The 25,037-nt window shown below is 45.4% G+C and overlaps 1 protein-coding gene across 1 annotated transcript in view; it reads right to left on the reverse strand.

Annotated features, from left to right (window-relative positions):
* Positions 1–25,037, reverse strand: part of cntln (centlein, centrosomal protein) — a 578,849-nt gene that overhangs the window by 503,276 nt on the left and 50,536 nt on the right. Inside the window, 1 exon segment of the mRNA XM_038803995.1 lies at positions 382–466. Within this exon segment, the coding sequence (XP_038659923.1) occupies positions 382–466 (85 nt within the window).

The raw sequence follows: 25,037 nt of genomic DNA on the forward strand, positions 1-25,037 counted from the left end.
TTGACATTATTGGATTGACACTTGAAATACATGCAAAATACGACAGGCAACAACGGTTCAGTGACATTTAACACCCATTCATTGTTTTTATTATCATCACAGTAAATTTAAGAAAAATCTAACTATCCGACTAAAGTGAAACTTGTTATACATGTCACCCATCTGCTTGGGTCCAAATCATCCGACCACTGTCATGGCTAATAGCCCAAAGATTTTGAATTTTCAGAGTGAAGCATCCATGAATGTCAACTTTATATATCACCCAAAATAAAAGTGTTTGATATTCTTTAATGAATAATCAGTAGGTTTCTTTGAAGTACAGTATGGAACTAGTGGTCATTCAAGTACTCAAACAAGGAACAGATACTTCAGTGTTCTAACCTGTTCAAGTTCTCGTAACTTGTCATCTTTCACTTGGAGAATCTCTAAAACTCTCCTGTCCTTGGCTTCAGCTTTCTGCTTTTCCCTGGAGGTAGGAGAAAAGTCAATCATTCGTCATAAAGCAACACTTCAATATCAGATCTGCCATTGCTGAAGCGATTCTGCACTATTAAAACTGGATTGTGAACAATAGAATTTATAGAATATCATTATTCTCTCTGAAAAGTTAACTTAATGTTATTCCAAAGCATTTCAAAAATCCAGATAATAAATCAGATGCTCGCAAACATCATATTGTTACAAATCACTACGAAATCGGTCATTTGATTTATATTTTGCCTGTTGATGTCCAGAGTGATAGATAACAAGATAAAGTTCTGATTGAAATCATTGGTTAATGAGAGCATCTGGCACTCATTAACTGTATGTTAAAAAAGCCTCAATTGTAATTGATAATGCAGCATCGTATCATTTTTAAATAATTAATTTGAAAAATGGGGCAAAAAATACCTAGTGTTCCAGAAAGCTCAAGTTTACTGAACTATTAGAGTCTCAGAATTCTACAGCTCAGGAAAGGATCTTTGGGTCCATTGTGTTTGCGGCATCTCTTTGAAAGACTGATCCAAACAATGCACTATCTTCTTCTTTCTCCATAACTCTACAAACATTTTCCCTTCAAGAAGAATTCAATTCACTTTACAAACTTATTATTGAATCTGTTTCTACCGCTCTGATCTGCAGTGTCTTCCATATCACTAAAACACACTGTGTAAAATAAATTCACTTCACATTGCACTATATTTGGAAAAATGAACACTTCCTATTTCCATGTGCCCCACAACAGCTTTGGGCAATTGTAAGTGTGATTGTTTACAAAATATAGACTTGAACTAACAAGAAAATAAGTAAAGTTTAAGGATGGACATTATTCAAGTCGACAGAAATAAGCTGCAACATCACAGGTATTTAAATTTGGTAGTGACTAATGCTGTACTTGTGCTGAGAAACAGTCCACAACATTGTTAGTGACATTTTTATTCCCCTTCCATCAGTTGAAAAACGGCATCAAAATGGGACTGAATAACCTCTGCCAGTCTTGTCACTAACAATTAGGTTGGGACAAGTGCAATTTGAGCTCATAATATTTAGCATTTCAGTGCAATCCAGATCATCAAATCCATCAATACGTACTGATGCACAAACTATGTCTCCTTACTAATAAATCATGTGGATGAAAAGGGGGCAGAGGAATGAGCGGGTAAGAGAGAGGAAGTTTGAGGCATGGGTGGGTGGAAGAGAGAGACAGACAGACAGAGACACAAGAGAATGACAATGCAAGGAAGATGGACTGACATGCAGTGTGATCATGGCCGATTTTTGAATCAGGCAGCGGGGTAGAGCTAGCTGATTTCCGCCTGACTAGTGGCCATGGAAAATTTTAAAAAGGATGAGCATTTTAAAATGAAGCCTTGCTTGACCAAAATCAAATCTCCAACCAAGCTCAGAGATGAAGGGTGAAAGGTACTTGGTGTGAATTAGGACATGGACAGCAGAGTGTTAAATGGGTTCAAGTCCACAGAGGATGGAAATTGAAACGCACTGGAAAGTTGGATCTAGAAGTAGTAAAAACATGGGTGGCATTACACAGATTGAGGTCGGCAGTCTTGGTGTTGAGGAGGATGTGGGGTGGGAAGCTCAGCTCATTTTCAAATTGAACACCTGAGGTTGTTAGCAGTTCGGTCCACTCTCCGGCAACGTCCAGGAATGAGGATCGAATTAGTAGCAAGGAAACAGAGAAAGAGATGGAGACAAAGACACGAGTTTCTGTCTCCCAATATTTAGTGGGAGGAATTTTCAGTTTATCTAAGATTGGCAACCAACAAGCTGCGTGACAAATTAACGGCAGTGGAGGGGTTGAGAGGTGATGGTGAGATAGCATTCGGTGTCATCAGTGTACATGCGGAGATTGACATTGTGTTTTTGAAATTATGTCAGTGATGAGCAAAATATAGATAGAAAATGGGGCCTGGAGGCTGGGGGCGGGAAACGGAGCAAGAATAGATCCATGGAAACACCAAAGGTAACAACGTGGGAACACCTCAAAAAAGATAAACCATGGCAGGAGATATTCTGCATATGACTAGCTAGACCAAGACCGGAAGCCGGGAAGTTTAGTCTCACTCAGCTGGACAGCACAACAAAGATGTTGGAGGAGGATGATATGGCCAATCAAGTCAAAAACTAGAGACAGGTCCAGGAGGATGAGGAGGGGCAGTGAAGCATAGTTACAGAGAATGCTATCTGTGACTTGGATGAAGTGTTATTTCAACACTGCCAGAGGCAGACAGCAGATTGGAAAGGATCAAATATAGAGTTGTGCGGAAAATGGGTACAGATTTGAGAGGTTACATGTTCGAGAATTTGAGAGGAATGAAAGTTGGAGATAGAGTTGTAGTTTGCAAGGACAGAAGGGTCAATGAGTTGGTGATGATGGCAGATATGCACGGGTGGCAGACAGTGCCAGTGAAAAGGGAATTGTTTGCCAGTTAGCATTGGGGCCAAGAAGAGATGTTGGGCAGTCAGCAGTTCAGCAAGAATGGGATCAAGAGAGCGGGAGGTGGGTCGCATGGACAAGGTGAGCTTGGAGAAGGGAGAGACACAAGAGGAAGGGGCACTTTCTGGCCACTGGGCTCTCAAGATATGTGCTATATTTTTGGAGCTACTTGTAGTGATCTCTGTATGTGCATGTACAGAAGGGGTTAATATGTAATCAGTAAGACCAGATGATAACTAGAAGGTCGGACCAACAGGGGTATAAAATAAACCACATTGGATCTCTCTCTCACTCTTTTGGATAGACTGTGACCAGCACAGGAGTATCAGATTAGCTCAGATAGTTAGTGTAGTTACTGTAGTTAGATCTTGTTAACCTGATCACTAGTATCAATGTTAAAGAACTCACGCAATTATTGATTTAGTTACTCAATAAACCTTTTGTTACTACTGGACGAGTTTGAGTCTTCTTCATCGAGATTCAGAAGACCTCATCAGTAACCAAGGTTTGAGTAACACATATTACACTCCGTAGTGTATCAAAGCACACAGAGAAGTGTAATTAAAGATAATACAGGAGCGTAATAAAAGATGGTACCCGGACTGGTGGCTTTAAAAGAACTAGTTAGATTAGGTTAGACAAAAGGAGAAGAAAATTCAAACCGGATATTCGACTGTGAAAGACTTCACAGCATATGGATCCTCGACGACTAACTGATTCGATGGAACTCATTGGAGCTCCATGGCAGCTGGAAACAACCGGTAATTTAAGTTACAGCTGGAAAATGTTTGAACAGATGTTCCAAATATTTATCGTAGCTAATGATTTGAGCACGGCCTCTGACGCAATGAAAATAGCGCTGCTACTCTCAACAGTAGGGCATGAAGCTGGAGAAATCTATAATTGCTTAGAAGGTAAAGACAACACCAAATTAGAAGTAATACTCAAAAAATTTGAAGAACACTGTAAAAGTCAGTCTGGTGAGATGCTGGAAAAATTTAACTTTTGTCATAGGTGCCAGAGAAACGGAGAGCCCATCACTAATTTTATTACAGACCTCAAGTTAATAGCACAAGGCTGTAATTTTGCTGATTTCAGAGACTCAATGATAATAGATCAATTAATTTCTGGACTATCTGATAAAAATTTGAGGGAAGAACTTTCACAAACTAAGTATCTAACTCTAGAAATCGCTACACAAAAATGCCTTGCTTATGAACAAAAAACTAAATCAATACCTTGAGTCTTTACAAACAAAAAATCAGGATCTAGAATTTTCATTCCACTGGCGACTAAACAACCAATGTATTTGGAGACAAGTAATTCCAGTTGGCAACTTTTTGCTAACCTTTTTTAGATACAGCCATTCTGAGTAACCTAGAAGGACTGGGAGGATCTGAGTCATCAGATCTGGAGCTGCCTCCACATTTCTTTACATTGTGTTGCCTCCCTCTGTCATGCATGACTTAAATACTGGTGAAGCTCTGAACAGTGCTGTATCCTGCCAGCTCTATCTTCTTCACTACATCAGTTCTGACTATTGGTCAACTTCAGCACAAAAGCCGCTGAGGCATCTGTTTCGGTTCTTAATTAAAAATGATTAGTTTCCTATGCATTGGCCCAGTTGTCTTTGGTGTTGGCTCATGTTTCCTTGCAAGTCAATGTTACTTTAGCAGGCAATATTTGAGCAGTCAAGTATCGCTCTTCTAGATGGTGCCATTGACAATGCACAAACATGTGTATTTGTTTCGGCAAGGTTCTTTTTTCTCTGAATTGCCAGCTATCAAATTTAAACCTCAAAGGTTGCTTTAAGAGTACCATCCGTTCAAATTGCCTGTGTCAAAGGGGTTATGGCCACAACATTTCTGTTGAAAGAGTACCTGAAGAATACTTAAAAGTGCAATTTGGGGTTCTTTCGTAACATGCCCCATGAGAACGAGAACTGCCCCACTGTTCTCAATTGGTCACGTGAGATTCATTTGCTAGAAATCCCCCCCCCCCCCCCCCCCCCCCCCCCCAACCATGGCATCATCGTAATCCTGATAGCAGCTGCTGTTTTTAGCAGATAATAGATAGGTGCAGTGATGCCATGGAGGTCACTAGCATCAGAGAAGTTGACTAGAGCATGAAGAAGTTAAATTATTAAAACATGCTGCTGAATTTCCACGGCTTTAGAGACTGATTTACACAATTCTGCAAATTCTTAGCATAAACATTCAATTATTTTCAGAATTATACTGCATTTAATGTTTCTGCCAGGCCATTATAAAGCTATTGGAAGATGGCATAACGCCACTTAATAATTTCAGGTAGGTAACTACACCTTTCCTCAGGGAAAATGGTACAATAGTCAACAGTTATGAACACACATTTCTCCTGGATTTTCACTGAACTTCCATCAAAGTTACCAACACCAGGAATAAGAGAACTTGAGTATCCCATAGAAATTCAATAGCATAATAAAGATTGACAATGGGGTTTGGGAGCATTGACTGAAGGTGCTGGCATCTGACTGCTTTGTAGCATTACTGCTGGAGTATGTTCAGGGCAGTGAGGAGAAAGACCTGGCCCATTTCTACTGATGAGATTGAAGGCCTTAGTTAAGGTCTGAAAAGACAGCACAGAGCATTCTGGTTGCTCACAGCACTTCTCCTGGAACAGCCGAAGTGAAGAAACCATGTCAACTGTTAATCTGCCAGTTCTGAAGTTACACAGAGACACACTGAGACACTATTTCCAAGTCGTGTGAAATTCACAAACTTTGAAATTGTGCGTTGCACAGCAAAGTCTAATTTTTAAAAATGTATCAAAACAAGCAGTGGCCCTAACACTGGAGAACCCCACTGTATATATTCCTAAAATTCGGAAAAACAACCATTAACCACTACTAGCTGTTTGCCTGTCACTCAACCAACTTTGCATGCATGTTGTTACTGTCCCTTTTATTCCATGAGCTCTAACTTTGCTCACAAGTCTGCTGTGTGGCACTTTATCGAAAGCCTTTTGGAAGTCGAGAAGCACCACATTACACTCAACAACCCTCTCGGTTAGCTGATCAAAAAACTTCAGTCATTTAGTTAAACTCAATTTGCCTGTAACAAACCTTTGCTGACTTTTGTTAATTAATCCACATTTGTCCAAGTGACTGTTAATGTTGTCCCAAATTATCATTCCTAATGTCAGGAAACAGAGGCAGTTTCAAATAATCTACATCTGTATTTGTGGATATTAGAAATAGGGTACAGCTTGCAGTAAATTTAATTCTGGGTCTCAGGAAGACAGTTAAATTAAAAGAACAAAGAACAAGAAGTGAAACAAAGTCCTGTCCAAGAGAAATATAGTAAAAGCAGAGAAAGTGCTCTGAGTTAAATAACCAGATGTAAAGTCAGCTTAGTGAGAAGCCAGACATCCAAGAAAAATCAAAAGTTTGATAACATCTTAATACAGCCTGTGAAGCAGTAGCGTTCTGTCAGCGTGGCTGGTACCTGAGAGATTGTGTGAAAGTTTGAGTGGTAATCCAAGCCTGAGGAAAACTGAAAGGAGAAATTGAAATCCTGGAAGTGGATCCTTGGTGAAGGTATCCAAAAGAAGACGTTTGGGAGAAGATTCCAAGGCATGTTTTTGAGAGTGGAGTTCGGAAACACACGTGTGGAAGTTAAAGTTCCAAAGAGACCAGTTGGCTCATTGTGTGACAAACATCTGGATTTGATGCAAAATCCATGATGAGAAATCCACAGAAGTTGTACTGGGTGCATCTGTCACTTGGTTTCAGACTACGGTGTGTCTAACCACATTTTGCTTTTTGATTTACATGGACTGTGTACTTACTGAGAACATTAGAGTACAAGTTACATTTTTGTAACTTGTGTAATCCTTGTATATCGTGCACATCTGTAAAGATATAGGTGGGGTTAAGGAGTGTATTATAGTTACGTTTTTCTTGTTTAATAAATGTTTTAATCTTTTGTTTAAAGTTAATCAGCAGTCCTGCAACTCTGCTCATCCATGCTTTTGAACAAAAACTAAAAGTTCCGATGTATTGAGTCAAGGTTCCGCTGGATAGCAACACGAAAAGCTTTCTGATTATCAAGTGGCCTGTAGTTCCTGGACCAATCGGTAAACCTTTTTTTTGAACAAGCCTGTGACCTTTACAACTCGGCAGTCTCCTAACACTACTGCTGTATCAAAGGAGGGTTGGACGATTATGGAGATTATGAAGATTAAGGCCAGTACCTCTGTAATTTCCATGCTTACTCCCCTCAGTATCCTTAGATGCATCTATCCGGCTGTGGTGACTTAGAGTCACAGATGTTTATGCATTGGAAAGAGGCCCTGTGGCCAGCAAAGGGCCTGTTTCTACGACTCTAAGGATCCAAATGCATTGGAGGGGGTTCAGTGAACGTTTGCTCGATTAATACCTGTAATGATTGGGTTGTCTTGCAAGGAAAGGTTAGACAGGCTGAGCTTGTTTCTCTAATACTACAACTTTCCCATGGATATTTTATCTCCTTCATTCAGTGATATTATTCCTTAATGATTCCTTAATCAACCATATTGGCGAAGTGACTTACCTTAAATCTGAAGTTCAGACAATGATTTATCACTTTCTAAAGTTTATTATAAAATTATGCATTTAATATGCCAAATTGTAGCTAAATATTTTTCTAATATCAAAAGTAGGTGCTGTACTTTCTCCAAAATAGTACATTTTGTTTGTGACATAGCCATTGAATTAGTTATCAGCAGAATCAATAATGTATCACCTGTTTACAAGGAGCATTTGCATTATGCCACAAGGAAAGGTAGACTTACTGCTCGCACAATTCATTTATTTATTCATTCATGGGATATGGCCATCGCTGGCTAGGCCAAATTTATTGCTCATCCCTAATTGCCCTTGAGAAGATGGTGAGAAGCTGCCTTCTTGAACTGCTGCAGCCGTGTGGTGTAGGTATACCCACAGTGGTGTTAGGGAGGGAGCAGGATTTTCACCCAGTGACATTGATGACTTGGTGATATGTTTCCAAGTCAGGATAGTGAGTAGGCTTGCAGGAAGAGATGTTCATATGTATCTGCTGTCCTTATTCTTCTAGACAGTAGCAGTTGTGGGTTTGGAAGGTGCTGTCTGAGGAGCCTTGGTGAACTCCTGCAGTGCATCTTGTAGATCAGTGGTAGGCAACCTGCAATCCTCGGACTGCATGCGGCCACTCAGGGCTCTGAGTGCAACCCATTGAGTGTTGTCCACAGTGCAGGCAGGCAAATGAATCATGCCACTAGAAAATTCATTCCAGATCCGGGATCGCACTTCTATGAGGTGGTGCCAGGAGGCGCTGCTGAGATGCCTGTTGGGCCAACCTTTTACAGTTGACACCCAAGATTATGATCCTGCAGTTCCCGTCATTCAAACAACACGTCCAGTGCATTCTGTGCCTGCAAGCGTAGGGAGGCCGTCGTGCTCAGTGCCAGAGCACTTGTGGGAGGTTGCGTTTCTTGCTGTTGATTTTTTGGCCGATATCCATTTTGCTCCTGCCAAATGGATCGTTTTCTGTCGAAGTGGCGAGGGGAGGAAGACGAATCAAGTGAAAAATAAAAACATGCAGAGGAAGAAGTAGCAAAAAAGAGAAAAATCAGTGATGAGGGCAGAATGCTCAGAGAGTTGGGCGCTGGATTATTTTGTAATTCAATCGAAAAGGAGACCATTGTACTTAATTTTCAGAGGAGATAGCGATTCCAAAAAATTATAATGTTACTGGGCATTATGAAACATGCCAAACCTCTCAAAGACAAAGTTTCCAGTAGGTTCTGTCCAACATACTCAACAGCTTTCAAATCGGAGGTTGCCATGAAAACACAGAGGCAGGTACTTAGACAAGCATAAAATGTGATCAATGCAGTGACTTTGGGCAATCTTCACATTGCAAAAATATGGAAAGCCATTCTCAGGTGCCGAACTAGTGAAAAGATGCAGATATTTTATTTGCTGGGTTTAAAAAACAACAGGAAATTATCAAACGTGCTAAATTGCCCAGTGTCTGCACATTGTCGAGTCCGAATCTAAGAAATCTTGTGGGGACAGATCCAACCAGAAGTCACATTAATAATGTAAGCGTAAATATTACATTGTTTTTTGCCATTTGAAGTTAATGACAGTTCTTTTAATACATAAATATTTATTTCAGCGTTTTCTGAAACTGGCTGTGAAATCCTAACCGTATTGCATCTTATTAATGGGTCATGGCTATTGCAAATGGCCAGTTTCACCCATGCGGTCCACTCACTAGCCTACATTTCCCAGGTACACACAGCTGCCATTGTGCGCTGGTGGTGGAGAGAGTACATGTTTATGGATGGGGTGCTAATCAAAAGGGCTGCTTTGTCCTGGATGGTGTTGTGCTTCTTGAGTGTTGAGTGTTGGTGGAGCTGCATTCATCTTGCCAAGTGGAGGGTATTCTACTACACTCCTGACTTCTGCCTTTTAGGTGGAGGATATGATTTGGGGAGTCAGGAGGTGAATTACTTGCTGCAGGATTCCTGGTCTCTGACCTGCTCTTGTAGCCAGAGTATTTATATGGCTCATCCAGTTCAGTTCCTGGACAATGGTAATCCCCCAGGGTGTTGATGAGGGATTCAGCAATGACAATGTTATTGAGTGTCAAAGGGTGATGGCTAAAATCTCTTTCCTTGGTTGTGGTCATTGCCTAGCACTTGCATGGTGTGAATGTAACTTGCCACTTGTCAGGCCAAGCTTGGACATTGTCCAGGTTTTGCTGCATTTGGACATTGGCTGCATCAGTATCTGAAGTCGCGATTGGTGCTGAACATTGTGCAGTCATCCACAAACATCCCCACTTCCGACTTCAAGATGGAAGGAAAGTCATTGATGAAGCAGCTGAAGATGGTTGGGTCAAGGACACTACCCTGAGGAAGTCCTGTCAGTGATACATAGACATAGAACAGTACAGCACAGAACAGGCCCTTCGGCCCTCAACGCTGTGCCGAGCCACGATCACCTCACTCAAACCCACGTATCCACCCCATATCCATAACCCAACAACTCCCCCCTTAACCTTACTTTTATTAGGACACTACGGGCAATTTTATCATGGCCAATCCACCTAACCCGCACATCTTTGGACTGTGGGAGGAAACCGGAGCACCCGGAGGAAACCCACGCACACAGGGGGAGGACGTGCAGACTCCACACAGACAGTGACCCAGCCGGGAATCGAACCTGGGACCCTGGAGCTGTGAAGCATTTATGCTAACCACCATGCTACCCTGCTGCTGTCCTGGAGTAGTTGCTAAGCAAATGCCGCTTGATCGCACTGTTTATGACCTCCATTCATCACTTACTGATAAGTGAGAGTAGACTGATAGGGCAGTAATTGGCTGGTTTGGATTTATCCTCCCTTTTGTGTACAAGACATACCTGGATAATTTCCACATTGCAGTGTTGTCACTGTACTGGAACAGCTCGGCCAGGGGCGTGGCAAGTTATTTTCAATTTCTAATTTACTGTGAAGCACTGTGGTCTCCACAACTTTAAAAGTTGCACAACACACATTCCACAGGATTCCTGGCATTTCAGCCATGACCCATTTGTGTTGAATGGTTTCAAACACAACTGTTTTGGCACATTAACATTAGCTGCTAAGCATTTAATGTAGTTTATGTGGATTAATATGAAGAAACATTAAACCACACATTTTCATTCCAACTTAAAACAAATGCAAGACAGCTAATAATATTATTCCTCTATTGGGTAATCGAGAGCTTTGCAAAGGCAAGCCCACATGTAAAACCATTTTGAAGCCAAGGGAGTTTTGATTAGGGGTGTAGGGGGTGTGACAATAAGTGATTATTATTATTAGTTTGCCATCTTCTATCTCTGCAATCTCTACACAATTACATGTTGTAAATTCCTGGCTCAGCGCACATACACATACACAATTGTCTGTCAACTCGTCAGTGCAAGTATGAAGTGAAAGGAAAATGTACCCTACAGAAAAGTGATATTGGTAGCACACAATGAATATGCTGTTTTTCACACTTTTGTTTTTCTTCCCACTCTCTCTATTTTCTGTTTACTCCGCCCTGAGGGTGTGAACAGCTGCTGGGCTACCATTACACAAGCTGTTGCAGAACCTGTGAAGGTAGACAGAGTATTGCAGGCAATTCAGCTGACTGGGCATCACAGCAAAGCAGAGACATTCAGACATGTGCTCTTTACAGGAACGATCAATGGTAGCAACCAGGAGCAGCGGCCATTAATACCCCCCCTCCCTCCCCCCTTAGCCTAGGAATGCTGACCTACCTGTTGGACCTTTCCATTGGCACAAAAAAGATCAGACAAAATAACTGAACACAGATCAGGAATCAAGCCTGGAAACTCTTGGTCTGCATCCTTTTACCACATATATGGAATTGTGTTTTAATCCACATGTTCACGAGTCAACTGCATACACCAATATGGCTGCAGTGCTAACTTGGCTCACAAAACAGCTTTGGACAACAGCCCGACATTAGGCACAACACGAAGAGAGAAAAACAGACAACGGAGGCAATGCTACGACCTCCAGAAATACCAAAACTGTTATACCCTGACACAGCAGCATCAGACACAAACTGTCACTCTTAAACTATGATTAAACTCGGGTTGACCAGAAGGAGCTGCGCTCCGAAAGCTAGTGATGCAGAACAAACCTGTTGGACTTTTAACTTGGTGTTGTAAGACTTCTTACTCTTAAACTACACATGCACAGGTACATGGATGAGATTATTTTCATGTTGTTCCAGTGATATAATAAGCAAGTGATTGGATTAGTACAGAAACACAGCTTCAAGCAGCCAATATAAATGCAAAATAATGAAGCAAAGCATAAGGATGTGGTTTGAAATCAAGCTGAGAAAGGGTTGTGTATTTATTGCAGCAAGAAATTCTGAAATATTGTATTAAAGGATTGCTTGCTCTTTGGATCCTTTTAAAAACAAGTTTTAATATGTTTATTTTTAAAAATTCATATCAAACAATCCAAAACAATCAAACTGATATACATAATAGAAAAGAAAAAAAAAACATACACAACGCCCAATTAACTTTAACACAAAAACTAATCTAAACCCCCTAACAGCTAACTCCTTAAAGAAGCAAATGAATGGCTGCCATCTTAGTTAGAATTCCTCCACTGACCCTCTGATTCTCCAAATGTAGAAAAGACATGAGGTCACCGAACCAAGCTGAGGCACTGGGAAGAGAAGAAGACCCCAACCCGAGCAGAACTCGTCTCCGGGCTATCGACGAGGCAAAGGCAAGGACATCCCTGACTGAAGTGCCGGCGGCTCCAGACCCCAGCGGACATGCATCCAAATCTACACGGAGTATCTCCAACATGGTGTTCAAGAAAGAGGCCCAGAAGCTCACCTTGGGACAGGACCAGAACACATGCGTGTTGTTAGTCGGCCCCCAAGAGCAGTGCCCACAATTATCCTTCACCCTGAGGAAGAATCCCATCATCCTTGCTTTAGTCAGATGCATCCTTCGCAAAACCTTGAATTGAATCAAACTCAGCTGAGCACGTGAAGACGAGGAGTTGGCCCCGTGAAGGGTCTCACTCCATATCTCACCATCAAGAATGGGACCCAATTCACCCTGCTATTTCATCTTTACCTCACTCAACAGAGTAGGCTCCATTGAAAGGATATGACCATGCATGTCCAAAATAATCCTCCCTTGCAGACCCAGCCAGAGACAAAGTCTTCTTCAACAATGGAAGAGGGTGGCGTCAAGGGAAGGGAGGGGAAACCCTTGCATGAAAAATGGTGAATTTAAAAATACGTGAAAACACTGGAACCAGGCAGTTGGAATTTCTCAGCCAAGTTCTTAAAACTGGTAAACCTCCCCTCCACGAGCAGGTCTATGAACCTCTCCAGACTATTCCCTTCCCAAGACTTAAATGTCGAGTCCAAACCCGCTGGCAGAAAAGGGTGGTTGTTGCAGATGAGGGCTAGCGAAGACAGGGAACAGAGCTTGAAATGCTGCCTGAACTGCTTCCAAATTCTCACGGCGGACACCACCATTGGATGCAAGGAAAATCTCACCGGAGAGAAAGGTAACAGAGCCGTAACTACTCCACGAAGGCTAGAAACAGTGCAGGAACTTGCTTCTAATTGTCCCCATATGGAACCAGAATCGCCAAACCACAGCAATAGTAAAACAATAAATTGGGTAGGGCCAGGTCCCCCGATTGTCTGTTTCTTTGGAGAAAAGCTCCACAGATTCCGGGAATCTTAAATAAAGGACAATATTAATTTGTTGACTTTAACAAAAAAGGACTTGGGGAGAAAAGAGGAGACATTGAAAGAGAAATAAAAATCTCGGGAGCATGCCCATTTTAATAGTCTGAACCCTACCAGCCAAAGATAGGTTGAGGTTATCCCACCTCTGAAAGCCTATTTTGATACTGTCGACCAGATTAGTGTAATTTAATTGATGAAGTTAAACCCTGACCCTCAAATAGCGAAAACTAGTCTTGGCAAGGCAAAAAGGTAACATCCCCAGTGGGCTATTCTTCCCTTGGGTAAGACTGACAAACATTCACTCTTGTCTAAGTTCAACTTGTAACCAGAGAAGGAATCAAAAACACTAAGCAGCTTCATAACCTCGTCCATGGAGAGTACTGAGTCCGTTATATAGAGAAGGTCATCTGTCTAACAGGACACCCAATACTCCACCCCTCCTCTTAATAGAAGACTCAGCACTTTAGCAAATGGTTCTATTGCCAAAGCAAACAGAAGCAGGGACAGTGAACACCCGTGTTGTGCCCCTACTCAATGGAAAATATCCAGAGTTCAGGACATTTGTACAAACAGTGGCAATGGGGACCTTATGTGGCAGCCGAACGTCCCAAGAATCTCAAACAGATACCCCCACTCCACTCCATCAAATGACTTCTTGGCATCCAGGAACATAATCAGCTCCGGTTTGGGCACCGAGGAGGAGAAAAGGGACAACATTTAGCGGGCAACATAGATTGGGCAACGATTGTCGACCTCGAATAAAGCCAGTCTGATCTTCCGAGATTACCTTTGGGAGGCAGGGTTCCAGCTGCAGTGCCAATACCTTGGGAAGTAACTTGACATCCGGGTTCAAGAATGAGATAGGTCAGTACGACCCACACTCTATTGGGTCTTTGACCTTCTTTGGGTTTAACGGGCATTCCAACTCATCGCTCTTCTCCACTTCCACCTCTGGGATGGATTGGCCATCCAAAAAGATAGACATGACCAATCCCACTGCTGGAGGCTCCGATCTATAAAGATCACAATAGAACGATTCAAAAGCCGCATTAACCCGAGGTGAGGCGGAAACCAGGCTACCACTCGAACTGCGTATTTGTATGATTTCCCGGGAGGCTGCCTGCTGGTTAAGCTGGTGAGCCAAAGGTGACACACCTTCTCCCTGTATTCATAAACATAAACATAAACTTGAGCGTCACAACTGGCCCATCGTTCTAGAACATCGAACATAGAACAGTACAGCACAGAACAGGCCCTACGGCCCTCGAAGGGCCTGCCGGTTGATAATAGCTCGAATTGTATTTGCAGCTTCTTCCAACTTGCCAACAACTCCGGGATCGGGTCAAGTGCGTACTGGTGTTCCACCTCCAGAATAGAGTCCACCCCCCTCTGCTGCTCTACACTCGCTGTCTTCACCAAACCCGCTTTATAGGAGATCATTTCCTCCCCAAGGACCACCTTAAAGGCTTCCCATAGTGTGGAAGGTGAGAGTGGCTCAGTTTTATTAAATGTCATATAGTCCTCAATGGCAGTGGACATGCTAGTAATGTTGTGTCTCACCTCCATGCAGATGCTAGGAAGGGCCTGATTCTAGCGCCAAATCAACAAAGTGAGTGCCAATGTCCAAAATCACAATTGCTGAGTACTCAGCCGCCACCACTGAAGAGAGGAGAGACCTATCTACCACAAAGAAATCAATCCGTGAATATACCTGATGAACATGGGGTCGGCCAAAATCTTAAGAGGCAGAAAACTGAGCCCTTTTATGAATCAATATTATCGCACCCCTGGCCCTACCATCTAAACCCGAGTGAAATACCTCTCCTACCCACCTCTTCCACAGCCTTGTCTGGACCCTGACCCGCAAATGGGTCTCTTGCAAAAACACCACAACATCAGAGTTTAAACTCTTACGGTGAGCAAATACTCTCGACCTTTTCACTGGGTCATTTGTCCTCCTAACCTTCCAGATGACCAAGCGAACTGGGATCTCCAACCATCCCTCATATAGAACTAAACCCGAACTGGAAAAATTCAATCCCACCAAGAACAAGAAAATACTAGAACAAACATGAAACTCCAACAATGCAACAATTCAACATGCCTAAGCCCAGAACCCTAAAACTCAATTACACTGTGCCCAACTTGTGCTTTTTAGCAAAAGAATTCGCTCATTCCAGTGCGTCGAATAAACAGTCCCTTCCATCGAAGTTACTCTAAGCCGAGCAGGGTAGACCACACTGAAGCGGACTCCACATTTATACCGGGCTGCCTTGGCTCTATTGAACACAGCACTGTTCTTAGTCAGTTCCGCTCCCAAATCTTGGTGAAACCTGATGGTGTGGCCATCCCATTTAAAGTCCTTATTCTCCTTTCTCCATCTCAGAACCTGCTCTTTCTCCTTGAAGCTATGGAACTTCATTATTCCTGCTTGCGGTGGATCCTCAGGATGGGGCCTCGGCCGGAGTGTACGGTGGGTTCTGTCCAACTCAGAAGGGGATGCGAGTCCACCGTCATCCTCCATCTTACTGAGCATATCAGCAAAGTACTCCGTGGGTATTGGACCTTCTCTCCCCTCCAGTAACCCCACAATTCAAATGTTTTGCCTCCTGCACCGATTTTCCAGATCATTCACCTTTGTCTTCAACAACTTGTTCGCTTCGACCACCGAACATAGCTCCGATTCCAGTGAGGCAATCCGGTCACTGTTGCTCGAAAGGGCCGCCTCCATATCTTTTATTGTAGTTCCAGGGCTTCCATGGCTTACTCCAGAGCCGTTCAGATGAGGGCCAAGGCCTCTTCCATTGATTTCCGAAAGTCCTCAGAAACGGCCGTGCTTCACCTCTCACCAATTGCCCAGCTGAGATCCAGGACTGCGTACTGACAGTGAGCAATCTCCATCTTATCATTTCCTCAGAATAGAATGCTATTTCTGCAGTCTTCAACAACCTTGGCTAAAACCTTCAGAATTCTATGAACATGCTTTAATACACAAATTAAGGTAAATACTATTAGCGGATATACAAAAACTACTGTGACTACTGAAATAAAAACAAATGCTGGAAAAACACAACAGATGTTATGATTCTATGCAAACACTTCATCAGTTCTGAAGGAGACACATATGAAAAATTATAACCTGTCTTTTATCTTTGCAGATGTTTACTGACCTGATAGATAATTCTATATATGTGGTGTTTCAAAATATCTAACAGAATGCCAGTGTTGAACAGGTTTTCATTTTGTACACAGTATCAGCATCCAGTGCTTCCCAAACAGATAGACCACTAAATTGGGCAAGCAGAAGAGCACCCCTTATTCCTTCAGCTTAATATTTTCTCATTTCCCACTCATTAAGCAGCCATCTTATGGTCTACTTGCCAATTTAGAGTTGTATTAAGAACAGATTGAGATTGCCTAAACACAGGGCCCTCACAATCTGCAGAGGCCATCATCTCGTCAATCCTGGTTGGGTTTAAGGCTCTTGAGTGTCTGTCGCTGCACCACCCAATTCTCTCATTATGTACAACTTCATGATTTGCCTTTGATCCTACTCCCACAGAAGAGCACAAGGTCATACTCAGCTATAATTAATGAAACCAACCTGTCGAATTTCTTTTGAAACAACACTTTAACTGTACTTTTGACTACAGAGAGTGCAAATGCCAATTTAAAAGCGAATGGTATTCTAGAAGCACGAACAAAAGCTGGACAGAGTGTAGCGCCTATTAGTAAGTGACTTACTACCATGTACTCCCTTGGTGCTTTTACATCAGATGTCTGCCACCAACCACATCAAAGTTACTGTGTGACAAAGGATCATCAACCCAAAATATTAACTCTTTCTCTCTCCTCAAATGCTCCCCGACCTGCTAAGCCCTTTTCATGTTTTCTCTTGTTAATTCAGATTTCCAGCATCGGCAGAAATTTGCTTTTGGAGATGGTTTACATTCTTGCTTCCAATAACTGAACAGCTTTAGGTGCTAACGTCAATGCCAGAGACTGAGGCAACTAGAAACATACCTAAAGGCCACAGTGGCCGAAACACTCCAGGCTGCTGTGTTTGCATGCGAATAACCTAGGTGACTGCCACCAGAACAGTCTCCATTTATGACCCTAAAACAACCATGCACACTGTGGTCATCTAAAATGGTCGCCCGCAAAGGATAATGGGAATTATGAGCAGGTTGGGACACAGACGATACACCAGACCTACACAGATACTTGCACCTGCTAAAGGTTAATCACCGATTTCCCCAGGGCAATGGGACTCAGATTGAAACAGCAGCAGTAACAGACTCGGGGGCGCCTATTCACCATGCATACGTGCCTTGGGCAATAACAACTAGGACCCGACCAGCTATCAAGGTACCCACCCCTAATTGGCCAGAACAGATTAGGGTGATCGAAATCCTATCGATCCATTGGATCCTGAGTTCGGACCGCCCAAAAGATCAGAGGATAAGAAGAACTGCGCGACCAACATTCTGTCTCATTTGGGACCGGCCTCTGCCTCACCAACTGCAGCACATCGACCAGCCAAGTTCAAGGACCCGCGATTGCTACCTGAAGGACGAGTGACTGCCTAGACGTACCTGACAACTTACAGCCACCACACGTGGGGATTCAGACAAAGGCCTTGTCTTTTTTTTTAAAATAATTTTTATTCAAATTTTTGCATAATATCAACAAAAAAAAGATAAACTAACACCCATCATTCCCCCAAAACATCTGTCTGTCCCTTTAATAGACAGGGCAGAACCCCCCCCCCCGCGTATACACAGAAGAAGAAATGAATTAATGCCCGACATTGGCACAGAACAACTATGCCCGTCCCTTTAGTACAAAACAACAAAACAACCCCCCCCCCCCGCCCCTTCCCTCCCTCCCTCCCTCCCTCCCTCCCCCCCTCCCCACCGGGTTGCTGCTGCTGCTGGCCTGTTTCTATCGTTCTGCCAGGAAGTCCAGGAATGGCTGCCACCTCCTGAAAACCCCTGCACTGATCCCCTTAGGGCAAATTTCACTTTCTCTAGCTTGAGAGACCCTGCCATGTCGTTGACCCAGGCCTCCACGCTTGGGGGCCTCGCGTCCTTCCACTGAAGAAGAATCCTCCGCCGGGCTACCAGGGACGCAAAGGCCAGAACACCGGCCTCTTTCGCCTCCTGCACTCCCGGCTCCTCCGCAACCCCAAATACTGCGAGCCCCCAGCCTGGATTGGCCCTGGATCCTACCACCCTCGACAACGTCCCTGCCACGCCATTCCAAAATTCCCGCAATGCTGGACATGCCCAGAACATATGGACATGGTTCGCTGAGCTCCCAGAGCACCTAATACACCTGTCCTCACTCCCAAAGAACCAGCTCATCCTTGTCCCGGTCATGTGAGCCCTGTGAAGCACCTTAAACTGTATGAGGCTAAGCCTCACGCAAGAAGAGGAGGAGTTCACCCTCCCCAGGGCGTCCGCCCACATCCCCTCCTCAATCTCCTCACCCAGCTCCTCCTCCCATTTACCTTTCAACTCCTCAACCGAGGCCTCGTCCATCTCCTGTATCGCTTGGTACGCCGCTGAGATCCTCCCCTCCCCAACACACACCCCCGAGAGCACCCTGTCCTGGACCCCACGCGGCGGCAGCAGAGGGAACCCCGCCACCTGCCGCCTGACAAACGCCCTCACCTGCATGTACCGAAAGGCGTTCCCGGGGGGGAGCCCGAACTTCCTCTCCAGCTCACCACACTCGCAAATTTCCCGTCTATAAACAGGTCCCCCAACCTCCTGATACCTGCCCTGTGCCAACTCAGGAACCCACCATCAATTCTCCCCGGAACAAACCGGTGGTTCCCCCGTATTGGGGATCCCATCGAGGCCCCCACCTCCCCCCTGTGCCGCCTCCATTGCCCCCATATTTTGAGGGTAGCCACCACCGGGCTCGTGGTATACCACGTTGGAGGGAACGGCAGCGTCGCCGTCATCAGCGCCTCCAGGCTCGTGCCCACACAGGACGCCATCTCCATCCTCTTCCTTGCTGCCCCCTCCCCCTCCATCACCCACTTACGCACCATCGCTGCATTGGCAGCCCAATAGTACCCACAGAGGTTGGGCAGCGCCAGCCTCCCCATCCCTGCCTCGCTCCAAGAACACCCTCCTCACCCTCGGGGTCCCATGTGCCCACACAAATCCCGTAATGCTCCTGTTAACCCGTCTGAAAAAGGCCTTCGGGATAAGGATGGGGAGGCACTGGAACAGGAACAGAAACCTCGGGAGCACCGTCATCTTGACTGACTGCACCCTACCCGCCAGAGACACCGGCAACATGTCCCACCTCTTAAACTCCTCCTCTATTTGCTCCACCAGCCTTGTAAGGTTAAGCTTATGCATGGCTCCCCAGCTCCTGGCCACCTGCACCCCCAAGTACCTAAAGCTCCTCTCCACCCTTTTCAGTGGGAGCCAACCAATCCCCCCCTCCTGGTCCCCCAGGTGTACCACAAACAGCTCGCTCTTCCCAAAGTTGAGCTTTTACCCCGAAAAGTCCCCAAATTCCCAGAGAATCCTCATCACCTCCGGCATTCCCCCCACCGGGTCCACCACATACAACAATAGGTCATCCGCATAGAGCGACACTCGGTGCTCCTCCCCACCCCGCACCAGCCCCCTCCAGTTCCTCGCCTCCCTCAGCCCCATAGCCAGGGGTTCAATTGCCAACGCAAAAAGTAGGGGGGACAAGGGACACCCCTGCCTCGTACCTCGGTGTAACCGAAAATACTCCGACCTCCTCCTATTCGTGGCCACGCTCGCCATCGGGGCCTCATATAACAGCCTCACCCAACTGACAAACACCTCCCCAAACCCGAACCTTTTCAGCACCTCCCACAAGTATCCCCACTCAACCCTATCAAAGGCCTTCTCCGCGTCCAGTGCCACCACTATCTCCGCCTCCCCTTCTACCGCCGGCATCATTATATCATTCAAGAGCCTCCGTATGTTAGTGTTCAGCTGCCTCCCCCTCACAAACCCCGTTTGATCCTCGTAGATAACCTGCGGCACACAGTCCTCTATCCTCGTGGCTAAGATCTTTCCCAACAGCTTGACGTCCACATTCAAGAGTGAGATCGGCCTGTACGACCCACACTGCTGGGATCCTTGTCCCGCTTAAGAATCAGGGAGATCAGCGCTCGAGACATCGCCAGGGGCAAAGCCCCCCCCTGCCTTGCCTCGTTAAAGTCCGAACCAAATGGGGGCCCAACAGGTCTGCATACACCTTTTAAAATTCAACCGGGAACCCATCCGGCCCCGTCGCCTTCCCCGACTGCATGTTCCCTATCCCTTTAACCAGCTCCTCCAGCTCAACTGGCGCCCCCAGTCCCTCCACCTGTCCCTCCTCCACCCTCGGGAATCTCAGCCGATCCAAAAAGCGCCCCATCCCCCCCTCCTCCACCGGGGGTTCGGACCGATACAGTTTCTCGTAGAAGTCCCTGAAGACCCCATTGATGTCTTCCCCACTTCGCACCACATTTCCTCCCCGATCCTTAACTACACCAATCTCCCTGGCCGCATCCCGCTTACGGAGCCTCCTGCTCGCCTTCTCCCCATATTCATACACCGCACCCTGTGCCTTGCTCCACTGAGCTTCCGCCTTTCTGGTGGTCAACAAGTCAAACTCAGCCTGAAGGCTGCGCCACTCCCGCAACAATCCCTCCTCCGGGGCCTCCGCATATCTCCTGTCCACCTTCACCATCTCTCCCACCAATCTCTCCCTCTCTCTCCGCTCCCTTCTCTCCCGGTACGCTCGAATGGAGATCAACTCCCCCCGAACCACCGCCTTCAGCGTTTCCCAGACCGTCCCCACTCGGATCTCCCCATTGTCGTTGGCCTCCCGATACCTCTCGATACATCCTCGGACCCGCCCGCTCACCTCCTCGTCGGCCAGCAGCCCCACCTCCAAACGCCAAAGCGGGCGCTGGTCCCTCTCCTCCCCCAGCTCGAGGTCCACCCAGTGCGGGGCGTGGTCAGAAATGGCTATCGCCGAATATTCAGCATCCTCCACCCTCGCAATCAGCGCCCTACTCAGAACGAAAAAATCAATCCGGGAGTAAGCTTTATGCACATGGGAGAAATATGAAAATTTCTCTGGCCCTTGGCCTCGCAAACCTCCATGGGTCCACCCCTCCCATCTGGTCCATAAACCCCCTCTGCAGGCCTCCTACCCGTCCTGGAACTGGATCGATCCAGTGGCGGATCCAGCACCGTGTTGGAATCCCCCCCCGTTATCAGGCCTCCCACCTCCATATCTGGAATCCGGCCCAACATGCGCCGCATGAAACCCGCATCATCCCAATTCGGGGCGTATACATTGACCAGCACCACCCGCTCCCCTTGCAGCTTGCCACTCACCATCACATACTTCCCGCCGCTGTCTGCCACCACATTCGACGCCTCGAACGACACCCTTTTCACAAAGGCCTTGTCTAACCTGCACAGAGCCGGTCACTTGAAAGTTAAGTAAAGGTCATTTAAGCTGTTAGGTATAGTTTAATGTGTAGCCGCATGTAGATTATTACGCATAGAATCAAGCCTATGTTTAACAATAAACAATAATTGAATTAATATCCTGGTTGTATGGTCATTTGTCCAGTACACGGAACATACTCGCGTCTTGTGGTTATTCTTAATAAAGATAAAAGAGCAACAACACACAGGTGCAGTTGTTTTCACATTGATTTAGTTTCTGTAGGAGCCGCTAGGAACATAAATGGCACAGCCTCTAACATAAAGTAGCAGTCAGTATCAGGCACTGCTTCAGGAAGTGGTTTCTCCAGGCCCAATACAGGATGATACTGCTACTGGGTATTTAAGCATGTGGAGGCTGTAGTCTTGGCAAACTTCCAATATGCTTTTGAAATTTTTAGACCACTGAAACTGCCGGTGCTCTAGGAATGTCTACAAGGAAGTCCAAAGAACAGCTTATGTTGATTCAAAACTTCAAGATTTCCTTACTCACTCATGGGAAGCACTTTCCTTCTATTTCTGCACTTTTCAAGATGACTAATTTCACATTGGCAACTCACTCAGCTTGTGAATGAAGCTATAGGGACAACTCCTTTTTATGTAAAAGCGGTTGCATGAGAAAATCCACAAAACTATATTTAATTTGAAACATAAGAAAGTATTACTCCTTGTGAAAAATAACATTGGAATGAAGTAGTGTGTGTGGATTGGAATGAACAATTTCACGATGAAGGGCCCACAGGTAGTGCCAGGAACTGGCAGAGTACACATGGTGTTTGTCAAGCAGCTGGTTCCGAGCTGTAGTCACTGCGTTTTACACCACACACACTCTTGCAATGAAAATATGGCGACTGTTCCACTCAAAATGGCCAAAAACAGCCATTACACCATTTCCCCAGCAATACAGCCAGGCTGCCAACATTCACATAAGGTTTCTAATTTGAATGATTAAATCCAAAGCTTCACAACACAGCACAGACATTCACTTGGTTTACATATTTTCATATGTACAATTTTTTTTTAAATCCATGTTGACTTTTTGATGATTTATTGGCTGCTGTCAGTGGGGCTAGCTATCCCTTAGAATGTATTCGCAGAGCTTAATAAATCACTGCGCACATTAGTTAATTTGGGACGGATTAACATTTGATCAGTTAGAAACAAATATATCCAACTTCTCCGAATACAAACCAAAAGCTAAATAGAATAAATATCTGTGACAATAGGTGAGATTTTCCGGCTGTTCACGCTGGTGAGATTTTCCGGTCCTGCCGACAGCGCACTCTCGCTGCAGGTTTCCCGATGGGAAGGGGCGATTCAACGGGAATCCCGTTGACAATGGTGAAACCAGAAGATTCCACTGCCAGCCACTGGCGAGCTGCCCTTCGTCGCTGCAGAACATGTCGCGGAAAGGGAGGAAAATCCCACCAAATACATTCCAAAAGTAAATTGACATTCTGTCAACTAAGTATTCTTTTGATTTAAATATATTTTATTCCAAACTCAAACAAGCATCGCCCCACTTTCCTCCCCTGCAGTCCCGACAGCTCCGAGACTCCACAAATTGGCACCAATAAACCTCACTATCTCCAGCAGAGCCTTGAACACCACTTCCCAACAGCCCTCCCAATTTCTCAGCCTCCCAGAACATAGGGGCTTGTTTCGCCGGCCCCCACCCACACTTCTCACAGCAATCCTCCATCCCAGAGGGTAACCCCTTCATCAGGGTTCGCTTCATTTGCACCCTATGCACCACCTTGAATGAGAGACATCCTCACATATGAGGACGTCATATTAACTTGGTGCAATATCTCACTCCATATGCCCCATCCTAGCTCGGCCCCAGCTCTTCTTCCCACTACCCTTGATCTTTTCCACCAACGCCATCTCTTTCTTTCCCAACCACCTATAAATACCGGTCCTCCCTTGCCCCCACATGTCTGGAGTGAACAGCTTCTCCAATAGCATATACTCGGGTATTTGAGGGAAAGTGGCAACTCCTTCTGTACACAATCCCAAACCTGTAAGTATCTGAACTCGCTCCCCTCAGGGAGCTCAAACGTCTCCTGCAGCTCTGCCAAATCTGCAAACCGTTTCCCTAAAAATGGATCCCACAATCACCCTACTCCTGCCCTCTCCCACCTCTTATACATCACATCCATCCGTCCGGGGGCAAACCTATGTTTCCTACACAACAGGGACAGTATCGATCTTCGTCCCAACTTAAAGTGCTTCCGTAACCAATTCCAAATCTTTATCGATGACACCATCACCGGGCTGTTAGTACATTTCCCCAGGGCAAACTAGAGTGGAGCCGTTACCAAAGCCCTTAGATCCGACCCTATTACTCCTCCGGCATAACCATTCCGACGCCCCACCCATCGCTGTATCACCTTCTCTGCCCAGTAGTAGTGCAGCAGATTTGGAAGCACTAATCCCCTTAGCCACTCGCCTTTTCCTCTGCAAAATGGCCCTGCTGACCCTCGGTGGCGTGTCTACCACATAGCCCCTCCACCAGCCCCGTTAAGTTCCACCAGAGCATCATTGCCCAAACATGTGCCACCTGAATCCCCAAATGTCAGAAGCTAAGCTTAGCCGCACAAAATGGCAATGCTCCAAGATTCGTACTCCTCTCCAAGTCATTCACCGGGAATTCCTCACTCTTTCCCACATTCAGAGAAGGCCCTGAATTTCTCCAACAAGTTCATTATTCTTCCTATACTCTAATAAGTCATCGGCATACAACGGCAGCTTATGCTCCTTACCCCCTCCCTCATAATCCTCCGCCACGTCCAGACTTCCGAGAGCATTCGCCAAAGGCTCTATCGCCAATACAAACATTAGTGGTGACAAAGGGCACCCCTGTCTCTTCCCCTGTGCAGCCTAAAGTACTTTGAATCCATCCCGTTCAATCTCACACTCGCCATGGGGAATGCATAGAGTAAGCGGGCCCATGCCACAAATGTCGTCCCGAACCCAAACCTCCGCAAGGCTTCAAACATGTACCGCCACTCAAATCGGTCAAAGGCCTTCTCCACGTCCATCAACACGGTCACCTTCGGCACCCTACCATCCGACAGGGTAATGACAACGTTCACTAGCCTCCTAATGTTGTTTGAAACGAACCCCGTCTGATCTCCTGATACCACCTCCAGCATGCAACCCTCCAATCGCCTTGTCAGCAACTTGACCAATATCTTCATGTAGCGTATTTAGCAATGAAATGGACCTGAATGACCCACAATCAAAGAAATTGAGGCCTGTAACAATGTAACCAGCAACTCGCCGCTCTGCAGCGCTTC

Source organism: Scyliorhinus canicula, chromosome 8 (genome assembly GCF_902713615.1).
Source record: "Scyliorhinus canicula chromosome 8, sScyCan1.1, whole genome shotgun sequence".
Classification (NCBI taxonomy): Eukaryota; Metazoa; Chordata; class Chondrichthyes; order Carcharhiniformes; family Scyliorhinidae; genus Scyliorhinus; species Scyliorhinus canicula.